This window comes from Staurois parvus, unplaced genomic scaffold, assembly GCF_062004578.1.
Source record: "Staurois parvus isolate SC_StPar_1 unplaced genomic scaffold, SC_StPar_1.0 ptg001119l, whole genome shotgun sequence".
Classification (NCBI taxonomy): domain Eukaryota; kingdom Metazoa; phylum Chordata; class Amphibia; order Anura; family Ranidae; genus Staurois; species Staurois parvus.
This window is the reverse complement of record NW_028318915.1, coordinates 57415-83831: the sequence shown is the minus strand read 5'-3', so window position 1 is coordinate 83831 and position 26417 is coordinate 57415. Positions and strand designations below refer to the sequence as shown.

Sequence of the window (26417 nt, the reverse complement as noted above, 5' to 3'; positions counted from 1 at the left end):
ATAGCATTCCTGGGGGCAGCCACTAGTCAAGGCTTGGAATGGGACTGCTATAAGTGACACTACATTAAGGTATATTCCCTGATCACTTGTACAGAGACGACCTTTACAGTACGCTGTACTTGATACTATTGGTTGATTTTTGTGATACACAAGATGCAATGTCCAGTACATAATAAGTCCATAATCATTGAAAAAGTCTCAAACATGTGGTATCCCCATTCTCAGGAAGAGTAGCAGAATGTGTTTTGGGGTACAACTCTAATTATATCCATGTTGTGTGTGTGAAACATATCTTATAAAACTGACAACTTTATGTAAAAAAAATCATTTTTATCTTATTTCCTCACTTTGTAAAACTTGTGGGAAAAAAATGCAGTCTTTAAAAGTCTCTAAAAATACCTTTGTTTTCTCTCCAAAATGTGGTAATTTTGTCAGTGTTTCTACTATCCAGGGCCTTAAAAAATATGAAAGGTTTACAGGAAATTAGATATTTAATTTATGCCCCCAGAGAGCCTATGGGGGCCTTTGGGCCCCTCTATGTTGTTATGGCTGTGAAAAAGTCTCATGCATGTGGTATCCCCATACTCAAAAATGGTAGAATGTGTTTTGAGGCATAATTCTAAGAATGCCTATGCTGTGTGTTAGAAATATCTCATTAATAGATAACTTTGTTTAAACAAAATACATTTTCTTTTCGCAATTTCCAAAAACTTGTGGCAAAAAAATTACATTTTCAAAAGACTTGCTTCTTGGAAAATACCTTAGGGTGTTTGCTTTTCAAAATGGGGTCATTTTGTGAATGTTTCCACTCTACTTGTGCTCCAGGGCCTCTAAAAATATGATAGAAAATTAGGAAATTATATGCATAGTTTATGTCCCTAAAAAGCCTGAAAGTGCTCCTTGGATTTTTGGCCCATGTATGCGGTAAGTCTGTGAAAAAGTCTCATAAAATGTAGTATCATGGTTAAATCTACTTCTTTTGAGCCAAGTGGTGCTTGCAGGCCCACCCATTGCTCACAAATCGGCCAATTTAGCAGGAACTGGCTGAAATTTGAGCCGTCTATGGCCCACCATACTTGTAGTCCAGGAGTTTGTGTATTTATTATGAAACATGGCACACATAAAAAATCCTGTTAAATATAAATGAGCGTGCTATAGCAGTGTGGTCTCCCTGAACTTGGGAAGAATAGTAGAATTTCTTTGGGGTGTGATTATAAGTATGTTAATGCTGTGTTTGTGTGTTTATTATGAAACATGGCACACATAAAAAAGCCTGTTAAATATAAATGAGCCTGCTATAGCATTGTGGTATCCCTGTACTTGGGAAGAATAGCAGAATTACTTTGGGGTGTGGTTATAAGTATGCTAATGCAGTGTTTGAGAAAGAACTTAAAGTAACAACTTTGTGAAAAAAAAATGTATGTAATTTCTTCATTTTCCCCCCTAAAATGTGGCCAAAACAATTTGAACTTCAAAAACTCACCATACCTCTTACGTGCCTTGGACTTTCTATTTTTCATTTTGGGTGTATTTGTACTTTCCTGGCAATTTAGGGCCTCCAGAAATGAGAAGGACATCAGGATTGATCAATTTTCAAATATACAGTATAGTTTGCAGACTATAGGTAATTTTTACACAGACTAAATAATATACACTGATTTGTGTTTTTCATCAAAGAGATGTAGCAAAATCCATTTGGCTTAAATTTATTAAGAAAGAATATTTATTTGCTAAATTTTATAACAGAAACTAATTTTATCCTTAATATAGCGAAAAATAATATAAATGATATAAAATTTATGATATAAAATTAATTTGGGTACAGTGTTGCATTTGAATTTGCATTCAAAGTGTGACTACGCTGAAATCTTAAACAGTGTGGTCTTCTCATGGTTAAATCTACTTCTTTTGAGCCAAGAGTTGCTTGCAGGCCCACCCATTGCTCAACATGGCACACATAAAAAAGCCTGTTAAATATAAATGAGCGTGCTATAGCATTTATTGCCTGTGCTAAAAAGGATAATTGATTCAGACAAAGAAATCAATATAAGCAATTAATAAATTATTTGCTGGGCAACCAAACCTGTTCTTACATCACAGTTGCTATAGATGCCTTTGGACAGTATCCACAGTCACTGTCTTCAGGCATAGTAATTACTACCATAGAGCATACACAGAGCATGTTAGATACAGTCATGGCCAAAAATATTGGCACCCCTGCATTTCTGTCAAATAATGCACTACTTTGCCCAGAAAATTGATGCAATTACAAATGTTTAGGCATTCTCATGTTTATTTCTTTTGTTTGTACTGGTATGGCACAAAAAAGTGGAGAAACAAAAAAACAAATCTTACACATTCCACACAACCCCAAAAATGGATTGGACAAAATTTTCGGCACCTTCAGTTTAATATTTGGTAGCACACGCTTTGCAAAAAAATAACTGAAATCAATCACTTCCTGTAATCATCAATGAGCTCTTACACCTCTCTACTGGAATTTTGGACCACTCTTCTTTCACCAACTGCTCCAGGTCTCTCAGGTTGGAAGGATTCCTTTCTCAACTGCTGGTTTGAGATGTCTCCACAAGTGCTCTATGGGATTGAGATCTTGACTAATTTCAGAACAAATAGTGTAAATATATTTTTGTCTATGTTGATTTAGTTCTCACCTCTAGTTGCACTCTTTTTATGACTGTGGCCTGTGTTTGGTCTGTGTTTGAGAAACATCCCCCCCATTCATGTGATTATCAGTTCCTAATTGGGGCGGAGAAAAGTGCTCATTTGACCATCTCCCTATAAATTTAGATCAGCTCATGGGGGGAGGTCACAGATCGGGGGGCATAGTCAGAGATGGGGTGCTGCTTTTGCGTGAGTGCTGTTTTTGATGGAGTGCTAAGACGCAGTTGAACACAGCAGTTGAACTAAAGCAGGATAACTCAAGCAGCAGGAAGATACAACAACAAGAAACTCTACTGTGCACTGGATAGACTGAAAGCAAACACCCTGGGAAACATCTCTTACAAGTCTTGGTCCCACTCCGTGTACCTTTTAATATGTCCCCTCCACTCCTCCTTTTCATATTACTATCCTGCGTTCCCAAAATCTCATTTCTTTACCCCTCTGCTCCACCCCAAAACTTGTACATCTCACCCTCATTGCTACCATCTCCCTACTACTGCTCTCATCACCTCCTGCTGATACTTCACTCACCTGCTGACCCAAACACCAGGACTGGAAGGCATGTACACTCATGTACATCCCGCTCCCATGTTACTTTCCTCACCCTTCTTCTCTTAACCTCTAGGGATAGCTCCCCAAACCCTGGTCCTCCAGTATCTCACCCCCACACCAGGCATCCTCTTTCTTCCGGGAATAGCAGCAATCCCCTCAATTTAATCAGTCCCTGTGCTCCCAAAAACCACCCTCCCTTTTTCATGTGCACTATGGAATGCCTGCTCTGTCTGCAATAAGCTCACCTCTGTCCATGACCTTTTTGTCTCCTGCTCCCTTAACCTACTAGCTATTACAGAAACCTGGCTTAAAGCAGCAGATTCTTCTTCTCCCGCAGCACTTTCCTATGGAGGCCTCCTCTGGACCCATTCACCCAGACCCAGTGGTCGGAAAGGTGGTGGAGTTGGTTTGCTTCTATCCCCACTGAGCACCTTTCAAGTTCTCCCTAACTCTCCCTCTCTATCCTTCTCTTCTTTCGAGACTCACTGTATCCAGCTGTTTTCTCCCATTTCTCTGAGGATTGCAGTGATCTATCGGCCTCCTGGACCGGTGTCCCGCTTTCTTGATGATTGCTTTGTGAATAAATCAAAGAGTGCGCTAAATATAAGTAAATACAAAAATTATTAGTTTAAAATAATGATGTCCGTGATAAAAAAATATTATATAAAAGTCCATCCACCATCACAAAGTAATTAAACAGTTCTGAAATCTTGTATAAATCAAACACTGTGCAAAAAAAAAAAAAAATCCACCAACGAATGAAATGGGTACACTTACCAGAGCTCCATGCTGACCAGATTATAAATCAGCAAAGATAGCGTTTCTCTGGGAGCGATGATCAGCAGAAGTAATCCAAACTGGGAGCAATACACTGCAACCAGCCAATCAGCACAATATGGAATAGCCTTAACAGCAGGTAGTCATCACGTCTCCATACCATACATCATGTTCGGGGAATCAAAAAAGGAAATCATGGTGCAGTACGTTTAAAACCAAATTGTTTTATGAAAACGTCAGAAATGCACTCACAAACAGGGTGTCTAGCCGACACCAGCAATGACAGCCTCAAGAAAGCAGGGACGAGCCTCGCTCACCGCGATATCACAGCTGAAGTCTACGAAGAGTGTCCTGACGTCACATCCAAAAGAAGCCCCGCCCTACTAGTTTCGTCATCCGACGTCCCCACGGGGCGGAATTCGCTCCCAGAACAAACGCTATCTTTGCTGATTTATAATCTGGTCAGCATGGAGCTCTGGTGAGTGTACCCATTTCATTCGGTGGTGAATTTTTTTTTTTTCTTTTTGCACGGTGTCTGATTTATACAAGATTTCAGAACTGTTTAATTACTTTGTGATGGTGGATGGACTTTTATATAATATTTTTTTATCACAGACATCATTATTTTAAACTAATAATTTTTGTATTTACTTATATTTAGCGCACTCTTTGATTTATTCACATTTTTACCTTTTTTTGGTTAGGAGTGCAGCTTTTGTTCTATTTAGTTTGTGGCGCTTTTTTTCTCTATTTCTTATATTATTAATGATTTCTTCGCCTAGCTACCCTACGTTCTCTCCTCTGAACTACCCACTATTATTCTCGGAGATTTTAACATCCCTATTAATGTCAACAACCCGGCTACATCCCAACTCTTCAACCTAACCTCATCTTTTGCATTAGCACAATGTATACAGTCCTCCACTCACTCTGATGGGAATACATTAGACCTTGTTTTCTCCCATCTTTGCACTCCCTACAACCTCACAAACACCCCCTTTCCTCTCTCTGATCACAATCTCATCACCTTCACAGTGTCCTCATCTTCAAACACCTATCCCTCCAAGCAGCAAACAATTACCCGCAGAAACCTTCACAACTTGAACCCTGCTCCTTTCCACTCTGCAACTGACCGCCTCTATGACAGAATCTCTCCCCTATGCTGCCCTGACCTGGCCACTACTGTCTACAACAGTTTGCTTTCATCCACATTAGACTCATTTGCTCCTCTAACAACACGAAGCATCAGGCCCCGACCGTTACAACCTTGGCAGACTGACGACCCCAGAAATCTTAAATGACATAGTCGTGCGCTGGAGTGATTGTGGAGTGAAACCAAATCTCAGCAAGCATTCACCCTATATAAATCTGCTTTCTTAACATACAATTCTTCCCTTCATGCTGCCAAACAAGCCTACTTTGTCAATCTTATTAATACCTTGTCATTCAGTCCTCGTCGTCTCCTCTACTTTTAACTCTCTACTTTCTCCACCTCCACCCAGTACCTCACTCACTGCTCATGAGATTGCAAATAATTTAAAAATCAAGATTGACGCAATTCGTAGGGGCATCGCCACTGCACAGACATCCATCCCACGTAGCATACCTTATACTAAACCTCCTTCAACACTTTCCTCTTTTGACCTTGCTACTACTAAAGAGGTCACTAAGGTTTTCTCAGAAGCCTGTCTCACTACCTGCCCCCTGGATCCTGTCCTCTCACAACTACTACGGTCACCCTCTTCTTCCATACTATGCTCCCTCACTCACATCTTCAATCTTTCCCTCTCTACTGGTGTTTTCCCCTCCCCTCTAAAGCATGCGCACATCACTCCCATACTTAAATAGCCCTTCCTGGACCCCACCAACCTGAACAACTTAAGACCCATCTCCCTGTTGCCATTTACCTCTAAACTCCTAGAACGCTTAGTCTATGTTCGCCTGAGCTCCCACCTCACTGACAACAACCTTCTTGACCCTTTACAGTCTGGCTTTCGCTCACTACACTCCACTGAAACTGCCCTACTAAAACTCACAAATGATCTACTAACTGCTAAAACCAATGGCCACTACTCTCTACTCTTACTACTTGACCTCTCTGCGGCTTTTGAGATGGTTGACCATCCCCTCCTCCTCAAAAAACTCCACTCTCTTGGCCTCCGAGACTCTGCTCTCTCCTGGTTCTCCTCCTACCTATCGCAGCGCTCCTTCAGCCTTGCCTATAACGCTGCCTCCTCCTCTTCACTCCCTCTTTCTGTAGGGGTCCCTCAAGGTTCTGTCCTTGGACCCCTTCTCTTCTCCATCTACACCTCCTCCCTTGGTCACTTGATAAACTCCCATGGCTTTAAGTACCATCTCTATGCTGATGACACACAAATCTATCTTTCTACCCCTCACCCTTTTAGTCTCCTCTCGCATTACTAACCTACCAAGTGACATATCGGCATGGATGTCAATTCACTTCCTCAAACTCAGTCTTTCCAAAACTGAGCTCTTAGTATTCCCCCCAGCCCATGCCCCCTCCCCTGACTTCTCCATCAAGATCAATAACACAATCATCAGTCCCTCCCCTCATGCCAGGGTACTAAATATCACCCAAACCGTACTCTCCACTCCTCGCAAGACCTCCTACTCTCTAGCTCCCTTGTCTCCTCCCATGCTCATCTCCAGCATTTCTCCAGAGCTTCCCCCATCCTCTGGAACTCTCTACCCCAATTTATCAGACTATCTCCTACTCTGCTCACTTTTAGGCAATCTCTGAAAACCTATCTCTTCAGGGAAGCCTATCCTGCCCTCAGCTAATAATGGAATCTTCTACTCTTCTAACCAGTCCATCCCCTACAGTTACTACCTTTTGTACCACTAGCCCCTCCCTCCTAGATTGTAAGCTCCAAGGAGCAGGGTCCTCCTATCCCTCTTGTATTGAACTGTATTGTTGCTGTATTGTCTCCTGTTATATTGTAAAGCGCTGAGCAAACTGTTGGCGCTATATATATCCTGTATAATAATATAATAATAATTGTGGGTCAGTTTAGTACTCACAGAGTTTGTCTCAAACCATTTCTGGGTGCTTTTTGATGTGTGCTTTGGGTCATTGTCCTGCTGTAAGACACATGTCCTCTGACAGAGACCTCATTTCTAACACTGGGTAAGAAAAGATCAGCACGACTGCCATTGCACTAAAATCATCCTGTTTATTGATGCGACCACAAAAGATTACATCACAAATACAATAGGTTGACACGTTTCAGCTAAAAAGCCTTAGTCGTAACCTATAATGTACCATGGAACATAAAAAATGAAAACTATATATATATATATATATATATATATATATATATATGGTGGTAGAGAGACAAGTTGAGCCCATCAATTAGTTGATCACCATAATGGCAAAATACTCAACAGGTGGAATGCATGGGAAACAGCCTGAATCAGAATCACCGCATGAACATCATTCAGAATAAACAAAAATAAAAACAAAAAACACACGCCAATAAAAGCTTGCAGAGGGTAGGAAAGAGAGCTAGATCGCCATACAGAAAATGCAAAAATTAGCAACAATATAGAAAAAATGTAAGAAACAGGAAGGAGAAAATCTGTTGTAAATGTAAGTCCAGATCCCATCTGACATTTAACCCCTGTGGTGATCTAGTCTGGATTTTAAAATCCACCACGCTTCCCTACTACAAAGTCTCCTTCTCTCGGCAGAATTGACAGTCTGTCAATGCTATTGAAACAGAAATCTGAGAGATCACCTCCATGACAATCCCTAAAATGATGGGAAACATTGGGGATTGTCATGGAGGTGATCTCTCAGATTTCAGTTTCAATGGCATTGAGAGACTGTCACCTTTGCCGAGAGGGGGAGATACTGTGATTTCCAGCTTTCAGGGGGATCAGTTAAATATGATTATATATATATATATATATATATATATATATATTACAGTTGAGTTCAAAATAATAGCAGTGTGTTGAAAATCCTTCTAATAGCTTTTTTCTCCATACACACAAATGCATTGGGTACACCACATTCTATTCCAAATCAAAACATGAAGAAAAGTATATCAAATTTGTGTTCCTCTAAAAAAAATTGAAGAAAAGTGAATATTAGACTGTTCAAAAAAATAGCAGTGTTTGTATTCTTCTTTACAAACTCAAACATTCACTATATAAACTGAAAAATGTTTGAAGATTTTACTTTCCTTTGAATCACTTAATATTTAGTTGTATAACCATTGTTTCTGAGAACTGCTGTACATATGTGTTGCATGGAGTCAACCAACTTCTGGCACCTGTGAACAGGTATTCCAGCCCAGGATGATTGGACTACATTGCACAGTTCTTCTCTATTTCTTGGTTTTGCCTCAAACTGCATTTTTGATGTCACCCCACAAGTTTTCTATTGGATTAAGAACCGGGGATTGGGCTGGCCACTCCATAACGTCAATCTTGTTGGTCTGGAACCAAGATGTTGCACGTTTACTGGTGTGTTTGAGGTTGTTGTCTTGTTGGAACACCCATTTCAAGGGCATTTCCTCTTCAGCATAAGGCAGCATGACCTCTTCAAGTATTCTGATATATTCAAAGTGATCCATGATCCCTGGTATGCGATAAATAGGCCCAACACCGTAGTATGAGAAACATCCCCATATCATGATGCTTGCGCAACCATGCTTCACTGTCTTCACGTTGTACTGTGGCTTGAATTCAGTGTTTGGGGGTTGTCTGAAAACTGTCTCCGGCCACTAGACCCAAAAAGAACAATCTTACTTTCATCAGTCCACAAAATGTTGCGCCATTTCTCTTTAGGCCAGTCAATGTGCTCTTTGGCAAATTGTAACCTTTTCAGCATGTGTTTTTTTTCAATAGTGGGACTTTGCGGGGGCTTCTTGCAGATAGTTTGGCTTCACATAGGCGTCTTCTAATTGTAACAGTACTCACAGGTAACTTTAGACCTTCTTTGATCTTCCTGGAGCTGATTGTTGGCTGATTCCCTGTCATTTTGGCTATTCTTCTATCTATTCGAATGGTAGTTTTTCGCTTTCTTCCACGTCTTTCAGGTTTTGGTTGCCATTTTAAAGCATTTGCAATCATTTTAGCTGAGCAGCCTATCATTTTCTGCACTTCTTTATATGTTTTTCCCTCTCCAATCAACTTTTTAATCAAGGTACGCTGTTCTTCTGAACAATGTCTGGAATGATCCATTTTCCTCAGAATTTCAGAGAAAATGCACTGTAACCAGCATGTACAACATTTGCTGCCTTCCTTCCTTAAATAAGGGCAATAATTACCACCTGTATTTCAAAGAACGAATGACCTCACTAATAGAACTCCACACTGCTATTATTGTGAACATGCCCCTTTCATTTAGTGATTCAATTACACAGAATCAGCAGCATGCATGTCATGACTGTTGGGTTTTTTGGATTTCTGTTACTCTACTACACCTGCTAGTAAATTATTTGCCATGTAGAAATATCATTTCTACCAAAAATAGTGATTGATCAGGTTAGTAATGTCTGAATGCTATTATTTTGAACACAACTGTGTGTGTATGTGTGTATGTATATGTGTGTGTGTGTGTGTGTGTGTGTATGTATGTGTGTATATATATATATATATATATATATGTGTATATATATATATATATATATGTGTGTGTATATGTATATGTATATATATATATATATATATATATATATATATATATATATATATATATATATATATATATATATAGTTACATTGGTTCAAGCTGGTTCGATGTAATTGTGTAAAGATATCCACACCTGGAGTTCAACCTTTAAGCTTAGATCCAGTGTTATACTAGGCCATGTGGCTAGATTCACCGCTCCAAGCTGGGTGTTAGGAAGTGTTGAGCAGATGTCAGGAACCTGCCTGAGATCTTCTTCTAATATCTGTGTACACTTTACAATGCATATAATTGTGTTAGTAATATAAGAGTGGCTATATACACTTACATTTTTCTAACAAGTTGTCAGTGCTTCTAACCAGTTCTTCTGCTATGGAGCAAAGTATAGCATGAGCATTGTTGTCACTGCTGGGAAAGGATCACAGCAGGTCCCAGTGCTCAATCAACAGGCAGATAACTCCCCACTTGTGAATTCTCAGTAAGAAATCTGCCCATCTGTAGCCTCTTTTAATTTATCCATAGACATAAATTGATGATTACTCGATCAGGCTATTTGTGGGCAGATTGGTAAAGATCTGGATGCCACTCATTGACTGTTATCGGGATAACAATAGATAGTGCATGTTAGAAAACCTGTATGGATTGCTATTTTTCTTTTCAGGAATAACACCATTGGCTGTGTCTTCCTGTGCTGATCTCCTCCTCTTCTCTTCCTTCACATATGATGTGATCATGTGATATTTGCACAGCTGAACTGGCACATTTATAAAAACCCTCTGAGCACTTTTTAGATTGTCAGCACTGAAGGTGACCAAATCATGCCTTGATGCCAACCATCCTTTAATACCAATGGACAGCCTAGGTCAACTGGTCAAATATTGCAGATTGTGACCTTAAAAAAAATGACTCCAGGCTATTCTCTGTTCAGAATAGGAAGATTACCAAACATGTTGGTAAATACATTCGGAAGATGATAACCGTTATCTGTCTGTGTCAGCAATCATTTTCCAACTGTATTAACAGTCCCCAGAGACACCAGGATCAATACTCACTAGTTGTAGGGCCAAATTGGTTTTTAATCTTGTCACTTGGTGCTTAGGAAGTCGTATTAACCCATTTGTGACCAAACAGGATCCTTAAATACAAGTACAGAGGTGTGTTATGAAAGAGTGGCTTAGACTGAGAACTAACAATAGAGATGCATGTACACTCACCAATACAAATAGCCAAGAAAAGAGAGTGCTAATACTGTATGTTAAAGCAGAACTTAAGTATCTTTTTAATGCATACACCATGAAAATGCAAGTTAAAAATTAAGCATGCATACTTGTAAATATGTGCCTTATCCATATTTCTTATTACCAATATATTATCCATGTGCTACCTTGCCTAGTTTATGTCTCAGCATTATTGGGAGGAGGTGAAGGGGTGCTACCATCAGAGGAAAGTGATATAGTCATTACCACACAGGAAGTTCTCTGTAGGAACAATTTTTTTATTCTTTGCCAGAAACAAGGTGTGTAATAGGGCAATATGGTCTCAACCCAATTTTTCCTCTCTTCTTGTTTTAAAAACTGCAGCTGTCAACAAATGACCCAGAGACACCAGAATCAATACTCACTAGTTGTAAGGCCAAATTGGTTCTTAATCTTGTCACTTGGTGCTCGGGAAATTGTATTAACACATTTATGGCCAAACAAAATCCTTGTGTACAATTACAGAGGTGTGTTATGAATGAACAATGAATGAACGGCATCATCCAAGAACTGCAAACAGAGATGTGTGTACACGGACCAATACAAATAAATAGGAAGAGAGATCACCAATACAGGAGACAGTTTCCTAAACCATGCAAAGGCATCAAGAACTGTTTGTGGTAATTAGATCATGTAGGAGACCCTTATAAACACTGGAGTGTATGAAAATGTTTCACACTGGGGGTAAAAGTCTGCCAAGTTGGCGGGGAGAATATCTTAATGGGTTCAGGAAAACATACCAAATGTTCTACCTGAAATTAAAGCTACCTAATTTAAAGCATTACCTGTCACATTCCATCTACCATTCCATTGCTCCACCATTCATTGCTTCATTTGCTTCTTCTGCTCCTATACTGGCGTCTTCACTACTGACATTTATTTATTTTTGTGATGTTAGCAGAGGGTTTCATAATATGCCAAAGCTGTTGAATTGTTTAAAGGTTCTTTGCTGAAGTTGTCTTTTTAATAATTCTCCCCACCATACTGAGTGCTACCCATCTGGTATTATACTGATTCTGATCAATCCAGTGAGAGAAAAGGTTTAGTGAATGAGGATGTGTATGAAGAGACATATTCCCAGAATGCCCACAATGAACATAGTGTCTAATTTACAACACTGATAAACTATTATGAAATATTTTATTGATGGTTCTATGCATTTATACTTTTATACTACCCCCAGGCAAAGTGACAGGTTCACTTGATCGTTCCTCCTTATTGCTTATACCTGCTTGTACTCCCCTGATGTCTCAATTACCTGCCAGAGTCAAATATGGTACGCAGTACTTCCAGGTATGGGAGAGCATGTGACTATCCACCCTTTCTCCCACAATGCAGTTTTGGGTGCCTAAGCAGCCAAGTGCAAGCAATAAACAGGCCTGAGTATTGTCACTTTGTGGAGGGGTGGTCGTTTGCTTTGAGTAACCTCATGGTTGAATGTGAAAAGTACAGGTATATTTTAGGCTGGCCTCCAGCTTTACCTTTAGTCTTGCACAGTTGTTCTAACAGTGTACATTTGAAAGAACAGCAAGTCAGATAGAATCCACCTAATTTCATGGCTGAAGACTATACTTCGTCATCTAAAACAATTCATCCCCAGCTTTATTTTCTCTTGCCAGCCCCTTTTATTGACTAGATTTCAGTTCTTTCAGTTATAGAGGCTTTGGATAACATGTGGGCGTTGAGAAACATTGATCTCTAAAGCACCTGCCCAAAGGTACATACGATTATAGGTAGCTGCTGTTCTCAATGGTATGTAAACTCATACACCATATGATATAAACAAAAAAAGGGCTGCACTTACCCTTTAAGCATAAATCCCGACATACAGTGTACAATAATAGATCACACAAAATATTCAAATTAATCCAAAACCATAAAAATATACTTATGAAGAAATGTGTGAAGACTGCTAAAGTGTTCTCACTTTTACTTCCCTTTCAATCAATAAATATAATAAAAATATGATATGCTTTCATATATCAATATATTACATGTTCAGCATGAACAAAATGTGCAAACAGTTTTTGTAAAGTGCAAAACAACACTAAGCCCTGGTTCAAACTGGGGTGACAGTTTCAAATCGCATGACAAGTTGTATGCTCTTGTCGGCAATGAAACCGTTCAAATTAGTGCTACTCTGACTTTGTGGTGCCACATCAATTTGAAAATAAGGTTCATGCACAATTGTTTGCAATTTTCAGATGCAACTTGCATAGACTTCTGTGCCTGTAGTCGCACTGATGTCATCCAAGTTTCACCCGAAATTGCACTGACATGTGGCCTTGAAATTGAGTGACTTCAAGTGCAGTCATACGATTTCAAAGTCGGATCCAGTGTGAACCAGGGATAATGTGCATTTCAAATCTTCAAAGTGCTTGCGTACAAAACTCATGTGTTACAAATCTTTTATAGGAAAGTGACTGGTGCTCTGTGCAAAAAAAAACTCCATTTAATCAATCCACCAAGTTTTGCAATGGGGCGAGTCCCAAGAGCCTGCCGACTCATGCTTGCATTAGGGCTGAGGACACTTGAGAGGAGTATTGAGGCAGGGTGTAATGTTTTCAAGAAACTGTGCACAGCACACTGCCGGACCCTTCCAGCATCCATGAACTGCCTGTGCAGAGAAGCACAGAGACCCAATAATGACAAATAAAATCATGTATTAAATGAAGACAGGTTTTATCAGCATTCCTGTCAAGAACCTCCAGCCCTGATGTTAGCAGTGGGCTGGCTCTTGGAGGAATTATGCAAATATCCAAATGCGTTGATGGGTGGATGTTAGTTCGGATGAGTGGGAGTTTCTAGGCAGAGATTTGCATGCAGATCACCCTAGTTAATGCCCATATGTGAGAAGCTTAGAGAGGTCACTTTCAGTACAGGAGAGAAGCCTGCACAACTGTGCAAGACTAAAAGTAAGGTTGGAGTTCAATTTATGCCTAGCGATTGGGCGCTTGAGCATTGAACAGTGCATTGTGGGAAGCAGGGGGGCATGTCTCATGTTCCCCTATCCATGAAAGCACCAGATTTGGGAAGCTATAGTGGGGTGTCTGGAATGTAATTCCTTGTGGAGTTTGGTATTAAGCTTACCTGTTAGTTTGTCTATTCTAGGCCAAGCGTAAGTTCCTTGCTAGGAAATCAGCATTTATTTTCAAGGGCTTTACAGCTGCAGTCTGCTGTTTTTATGGTGTGCCTGTACTTTCTGGACAATTGACGACCTTGATCCAACACTGCAGTAGAAATATAATAGCTTAGTGTAACTATGAACTAATTACCTCAGTGGCTTTATTCACTCATGTCTAAATATCTGAGTAAAGCACAGGCTTTTCAGAAGCAAATAATATGTTAATATTTAATTATCTCTTATTTCTGCTTAGCATCTCTGTTTATTCAGTGGGAATTAATGTCCACAGTTCATTATATGCAGGCATTCATTGTGCTCTAAACAGATCCGTTCAGCTGGTTTTACCCAAGTCTTGAGGGATTACGTGGGTGAGAAAAATCAGCATTTCAGGAGCCATTGGGATGTCTGCGCTATTGTATGCACATTCTTTAGATCATAATGAAGCCTTAAAATGTGTGACTTAATAAGAATTTTACATTTAATTTTATTAACAATGGCAGATAAGGGAGCCAAGATATTTTGTTATTCTAGAAAAATGTTTTAGTACTGTATTAAATGGAATGATAATCCTAATGAGATGAGAATCCTAAAATTGAATTTGCTGTTTTTGCACTTCTGGGCTCTATACTAGTTTTGTTCGAATGTCCACCACAGCAGGGTGACCATCCTTCTTTTTCAGTCGGGCTTGAGACCATCCAAAGCAGAGTTTGCTTTGATTGAATCCAAATTGGGCAGGCACAATAATTCAACCTTGAGTTATTGGTGCAGGAGAAGAAGGTGGCATCCAACGCCAAAGTCCTCAACAGGATTGGCCAGGCAACAGTAGCATGGGGCTTGCTCAAATGGTGTCTCTGGAAGAAGGCTAACATATCCACCAAGACAAAAATTCACCCCTTCCAAACATTGATGCTGCCAATTCTCCTGTAAGGATCACAAAAATGGACTCTGCTCAAACTTTACATGAATAAGCTTGAAGTCTTCAATATGCAATGCCTTACACAGATTTTGGGTGTTTCTCTTCCTGATTGCCAGTGGAACAAGACAGTTTGAACAAATTGTGACCATCAACCTTCAGTTGAAGAACAAATTCAAATACAAAAACTCAGACTGCTAGGGTTGGGTCATATTTGCAGAATAAATAAAAGTCAGCTGCCATATAAAGTCCTTTGGCAAGAGTAACTACTTGAGGCTTTAATGAGCAGCACCAAAAAATGTAGCTCAAACAATTTGAGAAAGTTCTAAGTAACCAGTGACTAAAAAGAATATCGCCACCATTCACCAAGGATGCAAGTGTATTGAGAACAACACACGGAATTCAGCAGCACCTACAGCAGCATGTTGGTTGAGAAAACAACTTGCTCCCCATTAGGCTGCAAAGGAGTAAACAAGAAGAAATACTAGTTTTGAGGTATTAAAACTGAATGTATTCAGAGTTACTGTGAGTAACATAGTCCTGAAGTCAGCAAGTGTCAGCTTCAATCTAAGGCTTCTTCAGTAGCGATGTTACTTTTTATTAGATTGCTTTTAATGAAGAACTCTGCTGGACACTGTTTGTATCTAAAGTGTTTAATATGCATTGTTTAGAGCACGTAGTAGCCACTTGCAGCAACATACTGTACATCACTGATTACACATTAATATATAATGATCCATTGCCAAAAATACAGCTTTTAGAAGATGTGGCTACCACTTGATTAGCAATGCCACACTGTATTTATCTCAATTTGTTTTGTTTTTAATGGGTAGGCAATAAGGTACACCCATTGGTCAGTTTTGGCCAGTAATGGAATGGTCTAATATTGTGGATTTCTGAAATGATCTCTTTCAGTAAACAGTTCAACTGTCACTCTCTGCAACTATTTAATTACTTGGAAATTGCAACAGAGAGCAGTAACTGATAGCTGCCAATCTCATGTCAGGTTTCATTAGATCTTGTCTTTACAAATGTAGCACCCTCCTAGGTAGCTAGGGGAGCTAGTTTCTATTAGGCAGAGGCTGAGTAGCAGCTTGGTGCAACAGTCAGAGGGAGGTCAAATTTCATTCAGGGCTGAGAGGCTCTGCAGACCAGCCCCTCTGGAATTTCCCCCTGCTCTAGAGCTTTGGAGAGAGGTTTAGAGGCAATGGGCAGATCTAAAGGAGTGGCTGGTTTGTACTCTTAGGGAATCCTGGTCAATCCCCAACAGGAGGTTTTTTAATGGGCCAGGACAACTTTTAAGAGTAGCAGCAGCAGGAGATTTGGAGGAGAGTTCAGAAGAGAGAGAGAGAGAAGGATGTGAGGCTGAAGGCAGGAGCCTGTGAGGGGCCCAGATGGAAGAGGGGATCACCTGCAGATGGAGGACCTTCTAAGACTGAAAACTTGGGACTTCACTGCCCCCCTGAGAGAGGATGGCAGGGAAGGAGCGGCCCAGCTAGAATGCCTGGTAGCAGCCACCAACCCTCCGGCAGCACAAGAGAGGGATCAAGTGAGTAAACCTGCACCCCCTGGGCCAGTAAGTGAAAAGAAGCACTTTAGTGGGGAACTGGATTTGATATCTTACCTGGGACTGTTTACACTGCAGTGGCAGGCACTGGATCCCCTGCCCAGAGATTCACCCAGTCAGGGGCAGACTGACCATTTGCAAACTCGGGCACTGCCCAAGGGCTCGGGGTCAGTAGGGGGCCCGAAGAGATGCCCCTGGTACCTTTTTCATAGGCTTTTTTGAGTTTGGGCAAGGACACAGGCGCCCCATGATCCCCCTATTGCATGGGGGCCCCATGAGTTGTCAGTCTGCCCTGCGCCCAGTACAGCTGGATGAGGAGAGGAGTCATCTGGGGTCTGGGGTGGTACTACAAGAGATGCTGGCTAGCTCTCCAGAAGATAAACTTTGCTGTAAAGACTTGTACATAGTTGCTAAGGAGTTTGTCCTCAGTTGCCATTCCTTTGAGCATCCTATACACCTCTTACCCCATCCAAGTTCTAACCCCCTAATACAACTTCAAAACAAAGCTCAAGGACTGGTTACTGCCTCGTACTGCAAGTCTGAGTGAAGGAAATACATGGTGCCTGGCTGTGCAGGTCTATAGGGGGACCCAAATCTCTTGTAACTTCTAAGGGGGTAATGCTACATATAGTTTAAGGAGTATATTTAAGTTCAAAATTCAGCAGCAATTTTGCCAGTGCATATTTGTCAATTCACTCTTTTGATATTTGATCATATGCTTATATTCACTCTTTTTTATCATAGGGTGAATGTGTGTCAGCCAAATGTTACAGCCAGTGAACAGCTAATGAATATCACTATTACAGAAAGCTGTAAAAAGAGCATGCCATCTTACATCCTCATAACAATAGGGTAAAGAGTATGCAGCCTCCTGCCATGTTGATGCCAGCCTTCATGCCCTTCAGGCATGCATATAAAGGGTTGCCCAAAACAGGGCTACCCTTCCCAGTGCACAAATCCCTGATGCTGACAAGTACCCTTAGTGTCCAGAAGAGGATGTTGTCAAGAGGGAGCTTTATGTGCCAACTACCACCAGTGATGAACAAGTAGACCCCTCCCTGGGAATCCCTAACCAAATCACTGTGCAATGTGGATCAGTAAGAATAAAACATTACACGCACACAATAGTTTTACTGTTGTAAACTTTTCCAATACTTGCATTACATAGGTCTCCACCAGTGCAGGAATCCAAAAAAGAGGTGCAGAGTTCCATTTTACTTCTCATGTTTTCAAAGAACCCAGTATCTGTATTTTGAGTGGGATATCCCCAATTTTGGGAAAGTCCTTTAATACTGCCCCCAGAACTGAAAGTCATGCTAGCTGGTATCATCATGCCAGGGAACTGCATATTTACTGCACCTTTGCCATGAGTATACCAGCTGGCATGCCCAGTGTGGTGGTTATTCCTGTAATTTCTTTTATTAAGCAAAAAAGTAAATTAGGCCTAGAAGTGCTTAAAATGTTGTTAAACACAAGTTTGGCACTCTCTATAGCACTGGTGCCCAACCTGCAGTTCACATGTTTTGTGCAGCCCTCAGGACCTCTGCATACATTAATTTGTGGTAATATTTGTTAATTAATCTACTGCCCTGTTATAGCAGTGATTGATAAGTCTCAAGTAATATATCTCCAGTCTATGTCTGTTTCCTGAAGCATGTCCCCAGTTGCCAACAACTCCTATAGCATGTTCACAGTCTGTGACAGTCTCTTGCAACATGCCCTTAGTCTCTGACCACCTCCTGTACCAAGTGTGCAGTCTCTGACCATCTCCTGTACCATGTCCCCAATTTCTGACCATCTCTTTATCATGTCTGTAGTCTTTGACCATCTCTTGTATCATGCCCATAGTCTTATACTGTATCTTGTTGTGTGTTTGCTGTCTCTGATAATGAGTATTAACCAAACTTTATGTGCAGACCTTTGGTGATGTTAAGGACCACACTTGAGACCCCCCATATCAAGAAAGTTGAACACCACTGCTCTGTAGGCAATAACTGAATTTCCATAATACAATGGTTCCACATCTGTTGAACATTAGTTTCAAATGTGTGAAGTGAATATCAGGTGAATGTGCAAGGAAGGTAATATTCACCCTTTTATCGCTAAAATGGATGTTACAGTAAGCACCTTTTCTTGTGCAAAAACAGGTGAATGAATGTCAAGCAATCTTGGCTAAATGTACATGGAAATGTGCTATATGCACAGGGTGAATGTTATCTAGTGAATTTTGAGTAAATGTTGGCTGAACATACAGCAAATGTTCCAGAATACTTATAAAATAGTAACTTCAAGTAAGTTCATGATGATTTTGATGCCAAGATGAATGCGGCTATAAAATGTGTAATAAAAAAAGACAATTTATAAACTAAATACCATCATTACAAGTACTACTGTAACTACAACACACAATACAATATTTTTGGCAATAGCAGTCCTTTAATGTCCATCTGAATTTAACGGTTGCAGTTTCCATTCATTGTGGTGGTACAATTGTGTTATTGTCATGTCACATGTATAATGGATTGCCTTTGTAGCCAACTGGCAGAGAGATTATGTCCAGTAATGAGCTCCTGTATTTCTCTTTTTTCTAGGACAGTTTTCCAGCCCGTTTCGGAGGCGTTCATTTTGTCAATCAGCCGTGGTACATCCATGCTTTGTATACAATAATTAAGCCGTTTCTTAAAGACAAGACCCGGAAAAGGGTAAGGCTTGTGAACACATGTAAGGCTGGCTTCCTGGCTTGCCTCTAAATCCCTACAGACTCTAGTTAACCTGATTTTCCTGGTGACCTCTGAGATGAAGTCATGTGACATACCGTGGTCACAGCTGTAGGCTGCAGATTGTCTGCGCCTGATCAATAAAACTGTGACAATGGATTATATTCAGTGGGAGTCACTCTGCTATGGGTATCTTTGATCTTCAGAGAGAACAGGAATGAACCAGTTGGAATCTCATTTCTTATATGATAAAGGGAAAATATATTAAACCTCCTGACAGAGCCAAGAATCTGTAATTACATGCAATGGAGGGAAGGTTTGGCTGCTGTGAATAATCAAGTATATCTGTTTACAGCACAAGGTGTTCCATTTCATAATTTCATTATCTTCCTCTACCTGGATCTATTGAGCCCAGAGCTTTTCTTTTCAATGTGCTAACGCTCAGATGCACATTCTTTTCTTATCATGAGAATGGAACAATTTTTCTTTAAAATCATTTAATTGTTCTCATAGCTTCAACTCCATTGCTTGATACATGAAAAGGTGTTAACTGTTTGATGGCCATATAAAATAGCTGCTAGTAAGAATTAAACATGCTAGTGAATCTATAAACAATAATACATTTATATATAGGTGAACTACAAGTGTCTGGCCATATATTTAAATGCACCACATCCCTGTACTATATAGTATACTAACATAGAGGAGAAATGAAATAGGACTTTTCATGTTCCAATCATACAATTATCAATGACGAACTTTAAAGTGGTTGTAAACCTCAGACATGACATATGAACAAAGCATATCCCTCTATAGTGTGTTCTTGTCTCATCAAGAACACTAAGTATAATTTATTTCTGCTGTCTAGTTCCTCTATCTGACAAGTTTTCCTGACATCAAGAGAAAAATTGTAGCAGGGGAGGGGCCTTTAGCAGATTGATAGCCTCGGTTCTATTCCTGTGAGCTATGTGAAGGCGGGGGGGAGGTGTGTCCCTCCTCCAATCAGCTTTCAGAGTTCTCCTCACTGAGCTCTGCAGGGTGCAAATTCAGCTCTCCTCCACCTGTTTTTTAACAGGCTTTATAAATTCTGAACTTTGAACACATGTACAAATGAAAAGACTGCAGATAGACAGGTACAATTTATGTAAGAGGCTTTGTTTAATCTCTGTGTATCATCTAAGGCCAGTCCCTTTGCTGGGTAAATTTAAGGGTTTATAATTACTTTAAATAACGTTTGCTTCAAAATTTTATTGTACCAAAACGTTTTGTGCATAATAAAAAAATGTTTAAGATGTGTTACCATGAACCAGGGTATCAACCCTAGGATAACAGTGAGTTTTTCACATGGTATATCATTACATTGTACCACAGACACAGCCCATACAATATCCCAGATTGCCAGTATACAGATATTTTGGTCAGCTAATGACACATTTTACTACTTTATATGAAATATTATTCTAACCAAGGAATATAGTAGTATAACTCTTGGATGCCTTTTACAGGTTAACAACTGCTTCATCACAAAACTGTGGAACTTTAAAAATGTATATAGGGTTCGTACATGCAGATGTGTATTCCAATGATACAAGAAACCTCAGTCCCAAGACCCAGGACCCACTCAAAGAGAGGGTGCAACATGGGATAAAACACCCTTTAGCATCAAGGAAAGCAAGAGTGATGGAGAAAACAATATGGGGCACCCTTAGGACTTGTCATCAAGGGTGTGGGGCACCCTTAGGAATTGTTATCAAGGGTGTGGGGCACCCTTAGGATGGCAGTCATCTATGGCCATCAGGTGTCCTCATACCACCTCACCCCCTTGATGCAAGGGTATAGGGAACTTAGTTACTGATAACTGTATAAGTGGCACCTCTTGTTGGTAACAAATCTCCTCTGTTGGTAATAAATCTATATACCATTAATAACAAAACTATAACAAATGGGTGCAGGTACATTTTTAATGTATGGAGCTGTACTGTCAGCCCATTTAAAATATACCTCAATGCAGAAACACAACAGATAGTGTAAATGGACTGTAATATTTTCTGTTACACCATTAAAGCTAAATTCCAGGCAAACAGCTAACAGCACAGATGACATACAGTGCTATGAAAAAGTATTTGCCCCTTCCTGATTTTTTTTTTTTGCATATTTATCACACTTAAATGATTCAGATCATAAAATAAATGTTAATATTACATAAGAATAACCCAAGTAAATACAAAATGCAGTTTTTAAATGATGATTTCATTTATTAAGGGAAAAAAGCTGTCCAAACCTTCCTGGCCCTATGTGAAAAAGTAATTGCCCCTAAACCTAATAACTGGTTGTGGCACCCTTGTTGGCAACAACTGCAATCAAGTGTTTGCAATAACTGGCAATGAGTCTTTCACATCATTGTGGAGGAATTTTGGCCCACTCTTCTTTGCAGGATTGTTTTAACTTACAGTGGAGGGTTTTCAAGCATGAACAGCCTGTTTAAGGTCATGTCATAGAATCTAAATCAGATTTAAGTCCAGACTTTGACTAGGCCACTCCAAAACCTTAATTTTAAAATCAGGATTTTCTGGTAGAGCGCAGAATTCATGTTTTCATTATTTATGGCAAGTCGCCTGGGTCCTGAAGCTGAAAAGCAGCCCCAGACCACCACACTACCACCACCATGTTTGACTGTTGGTATGATGTTCTTTTTATGAAATGCTGTGTTAGTTTTACTACAGATGTAGTTCTTCCAAAACTTCCAAAAAGTTCAACTTTTGTCTCATCAGCCCACAGAATATTTGGCCAATAATCTTGGGGATAATCAAGACTGTTTTGTCAAATGGGAGACAAACCTCTGTGTTCTTTTTAATCAGCAGTGGCTTTTGTCTTGGAACTCTCCCATGGATGCCATTTTTGCCAAGTCTTTTTCTCATTCTTGAATCATGAACATTGACCTTAACTGAAGCAACTGAGGCCTGCAGTTCTTTAGATGTTTACTGGGTTTTTTTATTACCTCCTGGATAAGTTGTCTTTGTGCTCTTGGAGTAATTATGGTAGGCTGGCCACTCCTAGGAAGGTTGACCACTGTCCCAACTTTTCTCCATTTGTGGATAATGGCTCTCACCGAGGTTTGCTGGAGTCCCAAAGCCTTAGAAATGGCTCTGTAATCCTTTCCAGACTGATATATGTCAATTACTTTGTTTCTCATCTGTTCTTGAAATTCTTTAGATCGCAACATGATGTGTTGCTTTTTTAGATCTTCGAGTGCTTCACTTTGTCAGACAGATTCTTTTGAAGTGATTTCTTGATTCAACAGGTCTGTTAGTAATCAAGCCTGGGTGTGGCAAGTGCAATTTAATTCAGCTTTCCAAAAAATGTGGCTAAGCACAGTTCTATTACGATTTAGTAAGGAAGGGGGGGGCAATTATTTTTTTACATAGGGCCAGGCAGGTTTGGACAGTTTTTTTTTTCCCTTACACTAATAACACTGTTCAACAGGTAAAAAGTTTTGGGCATAAAATTAGCTAATCTTACATAATTTTGGGGTGCTGAAAACGAAAATGACCCTAAAAAATGTTGATTGGCTCTAGTTTCCATGATATATTCACCCATCTAATGACGTAAGCCATTCAAAATTATGATGCAACTTCAGCTGCATATTGCAGAATTGATACTGGTGACCAATAGAAAATTGCATGTATACTGAGATGATGCAATATTAGCCTTTAATTGCATCACTTCACTGCATAAAAGCTGCAGTATCTATAGCTGATTGTAGTTCGACAGCGTCTTTACATTTCGTTTTATGCTTATATAGGCTACTCAGTAATGCCTCGAACTTGTGTGAATAAAGCAGATAATTTCTGCTATATCTGCGGTGAAATAACTTTTATCTCACAAAAAAGGAGGATAACAGGAATGATTAAGAAAGCCTACAACTTGTATTTTGGCTGCAAGATAGGAGACACATTACACATCAAGTTGGGATTAATGAAAAACTTTGTTAAGGCAATGGACAAGAATAAAGCAGGTTTCAAGTACCTGATTAGCAAATTTCCAGCACTTAGTGCTGCAAAAATAAATGAAGGAGTCTTTGTTGGGCCACAGATTCATAAACTTATTCATGATGATGAGTTTCTTTCTCTGTTGCGTGGAAAGGAAAAGGCTGCCTGGACAGCATTTGTATCAGTGACATCAAATTTTCTTGGAAACAATAAAACACCAGACTACAAGAAAGTGGTAGAAAAACTCATCCAGACTTACAGAAATCTGGGTTGCAACATGTCTCTAAAAATTCATTTTCTACATTCGCATCTGGATTTTTTCCCACCAAACTGTGGAGCAGTGAGTGATGAACACGGAGAGCGCTTCCATCAAGACATTGCAGCTATGGAAAGAAGATATCAAGGTAAATGGAGCCCATCAATGCTTGCTGACTATTGCTGGACAGTTGTAAGAGAGAGCCCTTTCCTCGAATACAAGAGAAAAGCCAAGAGAAGCAAAACTGACACAAACTGAAGACAAAACTAGTGAGAATCCTAAGTATTAAAATGATTCAACTTAGCTTATAGCTATAATTTTTCTTGGTAATCCTAGGCAATATATTATGCCATTTAGGCTTTGTTATGTAGTCAATATCACTTGCTTTATATTTGTGGAAAGACATCTATCTATATAATTATTGTGCATTATGTAGTCATTACGCCTATAGTAGGAAACTTTCCGTTTACAGAAAAACTAGAGCCAATTGACAAATTTCATTGTTATATTTGAACTTAGAATGTGAAATTCATTAAGAAATGGATCCTTTTGTTTCCAAAACTGGCAAAAAATAAAAATTTGTTGAACAGTGTAATTGAAACCATCATTTAAAAACTGCATTTTGTATTTACCCGGGTTATCTTTGTGTAATATTACAATTTTTTTTGATCATCTGAATCATTGAAGTGTGACAAATCCACAAAAAAAAAAAATCAGGAAGGGGCAAATACTTTTTAACAGCACTGTACATATAAGGAAACTGTTTACCTGCTAAAGGATTTGTATTTCTGTCTATCCAGTTCTGAGATTTACGCATCTCTACCACCCAGCACAACCCTGTCTGGCAGGCCAGGAGACTTGATTTTCTACGCTGCAGTTCAGTAACACTTAAAGGGCTTGTCTGTCCCTCAGCCTGTGGATGGAAAGTAAAAGGCTAATGAGCTCATCTTTCTGTCACTCTGCACTCTCCTTCTATCAGCATGCTCCTTGCACTTAGTATTATTCTGATTACTGTTAAAAATACATTTAGGTATGTAATAATGAATACAGAACTGCACTAATTTGTGTCTTTTAAATCTGCATGGAGTTCACCCTTAAATTGCAGCAATGTGTTATTATGGGAAAAAGATTGTTCATTTGCAACTTGTTCATAGCAGCTCACCAAAAGTAACATGGTACAAAGAGAGTGTGATTGAACTACTAAAAATCACCTGTGTACCAATAGCCTTGCAAGTGTTGAACAATCCTCCAGGCATTTTTTTCTTCTATTGATATGAAAATATTTATTTTCCTGTTCATCTTAAAGTGATTGTAAAGGGTCTTTTTTTAATAATAAACATATTATTACTTACAGTATATACAATGGTTTTGCACAGAGCAGCCCTGATCATTCTCTTCTGGGGCTCCTCCTTGCCGAGTACCCCCCTAGCAAGCTACTTGCTAGAGGAGCACTTTTGCAGGCTTGATCCCAAGCCTCACCGTATGCGTCTAACCCTGCCCCCTTGTCACTGGATTTGATTGACAGCACCAACAGCCAATGGCTCCCACTGCTCTCACTGAGTTTAGTGGAGAGAGAGAGCATCTCTAGTGCACAGCACTGGATCAAGATCAGGCTCAGGTAAGTATTTTGGAGGGGGGGGGGGGGGCTGGCTGGCTGAACCTATAAGGGTTTTACCTTAATGCAGAGAATGCATGAAGGTACAAAAACCTTTACAACCACTTAGGCTCCATGCACACTGGCTTAAAAAAATGCAGCTCCTAGAGGAGTTTAGCGGTTTGCCTGTTTATTCGACTAATGTTATCCTCTGTGTCTATGCACATTAGGAAGTCTAGAGGCAATTTTTGTTAAGCTCAGTATTTAGAGGCAGAAAAAAACCCTTCTCTTTTGCATTTTTGAGAGTATTTTCCTGGCAGAAAAAATGGTAACCGCTAGTAAAATAAACACTCAAAATTAGCGTTTTTTTGTGCCAAGAGCATTGGAGTTATCTTTTAATCCAGTGTGCATGCAGCCTAAGTGGTTGTAAAGGTTTTTTTTACCTTTATGCATTCTCTCTAAATCAAACTGAGTAAACGGCAACCAATCAGAAATTACTTTTTTTATGAAAAATCCAGCTGGTAAAGGATGGTTTTTGACTTGCAGAACTGAAGTTATTAATAACAAAAAATGCTAGGGGTAGATTTTTTTTGGCAATAGTGAAATGCAAAGTCTCTTTTGCAAAAAAACAAAAAAAACAACTTCTTTCCCAGATTTCCAGCAAATTTTCATCTTATGTACACTGCCTGTGGTACATATGCAATGTAGCGTACACTGTCATCTCATTCCTGGCATCTGAAGAACTAATGCTGGCAATGGAATTGCAGTAGTGGGACAATGTAAACACAGCATGCATGTGTAGGAGTTACATAAACCTACAGGGAACCCGAAGAAGACCAATAGAATGTCAGCAGTCATGAGCGAAGCAATGAAGGGGAGCATGGATGTCACATCGCTGCAGGAGGTCAACCTAAAGGGTAGGTGTGCACATACAAGTATTGTGTGCTATATGAGTAAAACCCACCCATCCTCCCATCTTTCATTTTAAAAAGATTTTTTTTCAATATTAAATATGATAATGTGTGTTCGAAAACATCCTACACTATCCATAATAGTATTTTTTTATATATTTTTTTATTTCTCACAGATTTTTCTTCATGGGAACAATCTGAACAGTCTGCACCAGCTAATCCACCCAGAATGTTTGCCATCTGAATTTGGCGGAACCCTTCCGCCTTATGACATGGGCACCTGGGCTAGGACATTGCTTGGTCCTGATTACAACGATGACAATGAGTACACTCACACATCCTACAACGCTATGCACGTGAAGTATGCACCTACCAATTTAGAAACAGAGTGTTCTCCAAAATTCATGAAAAGGTACTCAT

At 39.6% G+C, this 26417-nt stretch overlaps 1 protein-coding gene across 2 annotated transcripts in view; it reads left to right on the top strand.

Moving 5' to 3' along the window:
• LOC149440064 (clavesin-1) overlaps window positions 1-26417 on the top strand; it is a 148226-nt gene that overhangs the window by 94208 nt on the left and 27601 nt on the right. For both annotated transcript variants that reach the window (XM_089658978.1, XM_089658979.1), the window contains 2 exons: window positions 19122-19232; window positions 26174-26409. In XM_089658978.1, coding sequence (XP_089515104.1) covers window positions 19122-19232; window positions 26174-26409 — 347 coding nt within the window. The remainder of the gene's footprint in view (window positions 1-19121; window positions 19233-26173; window positions 26410-26417) is intronic.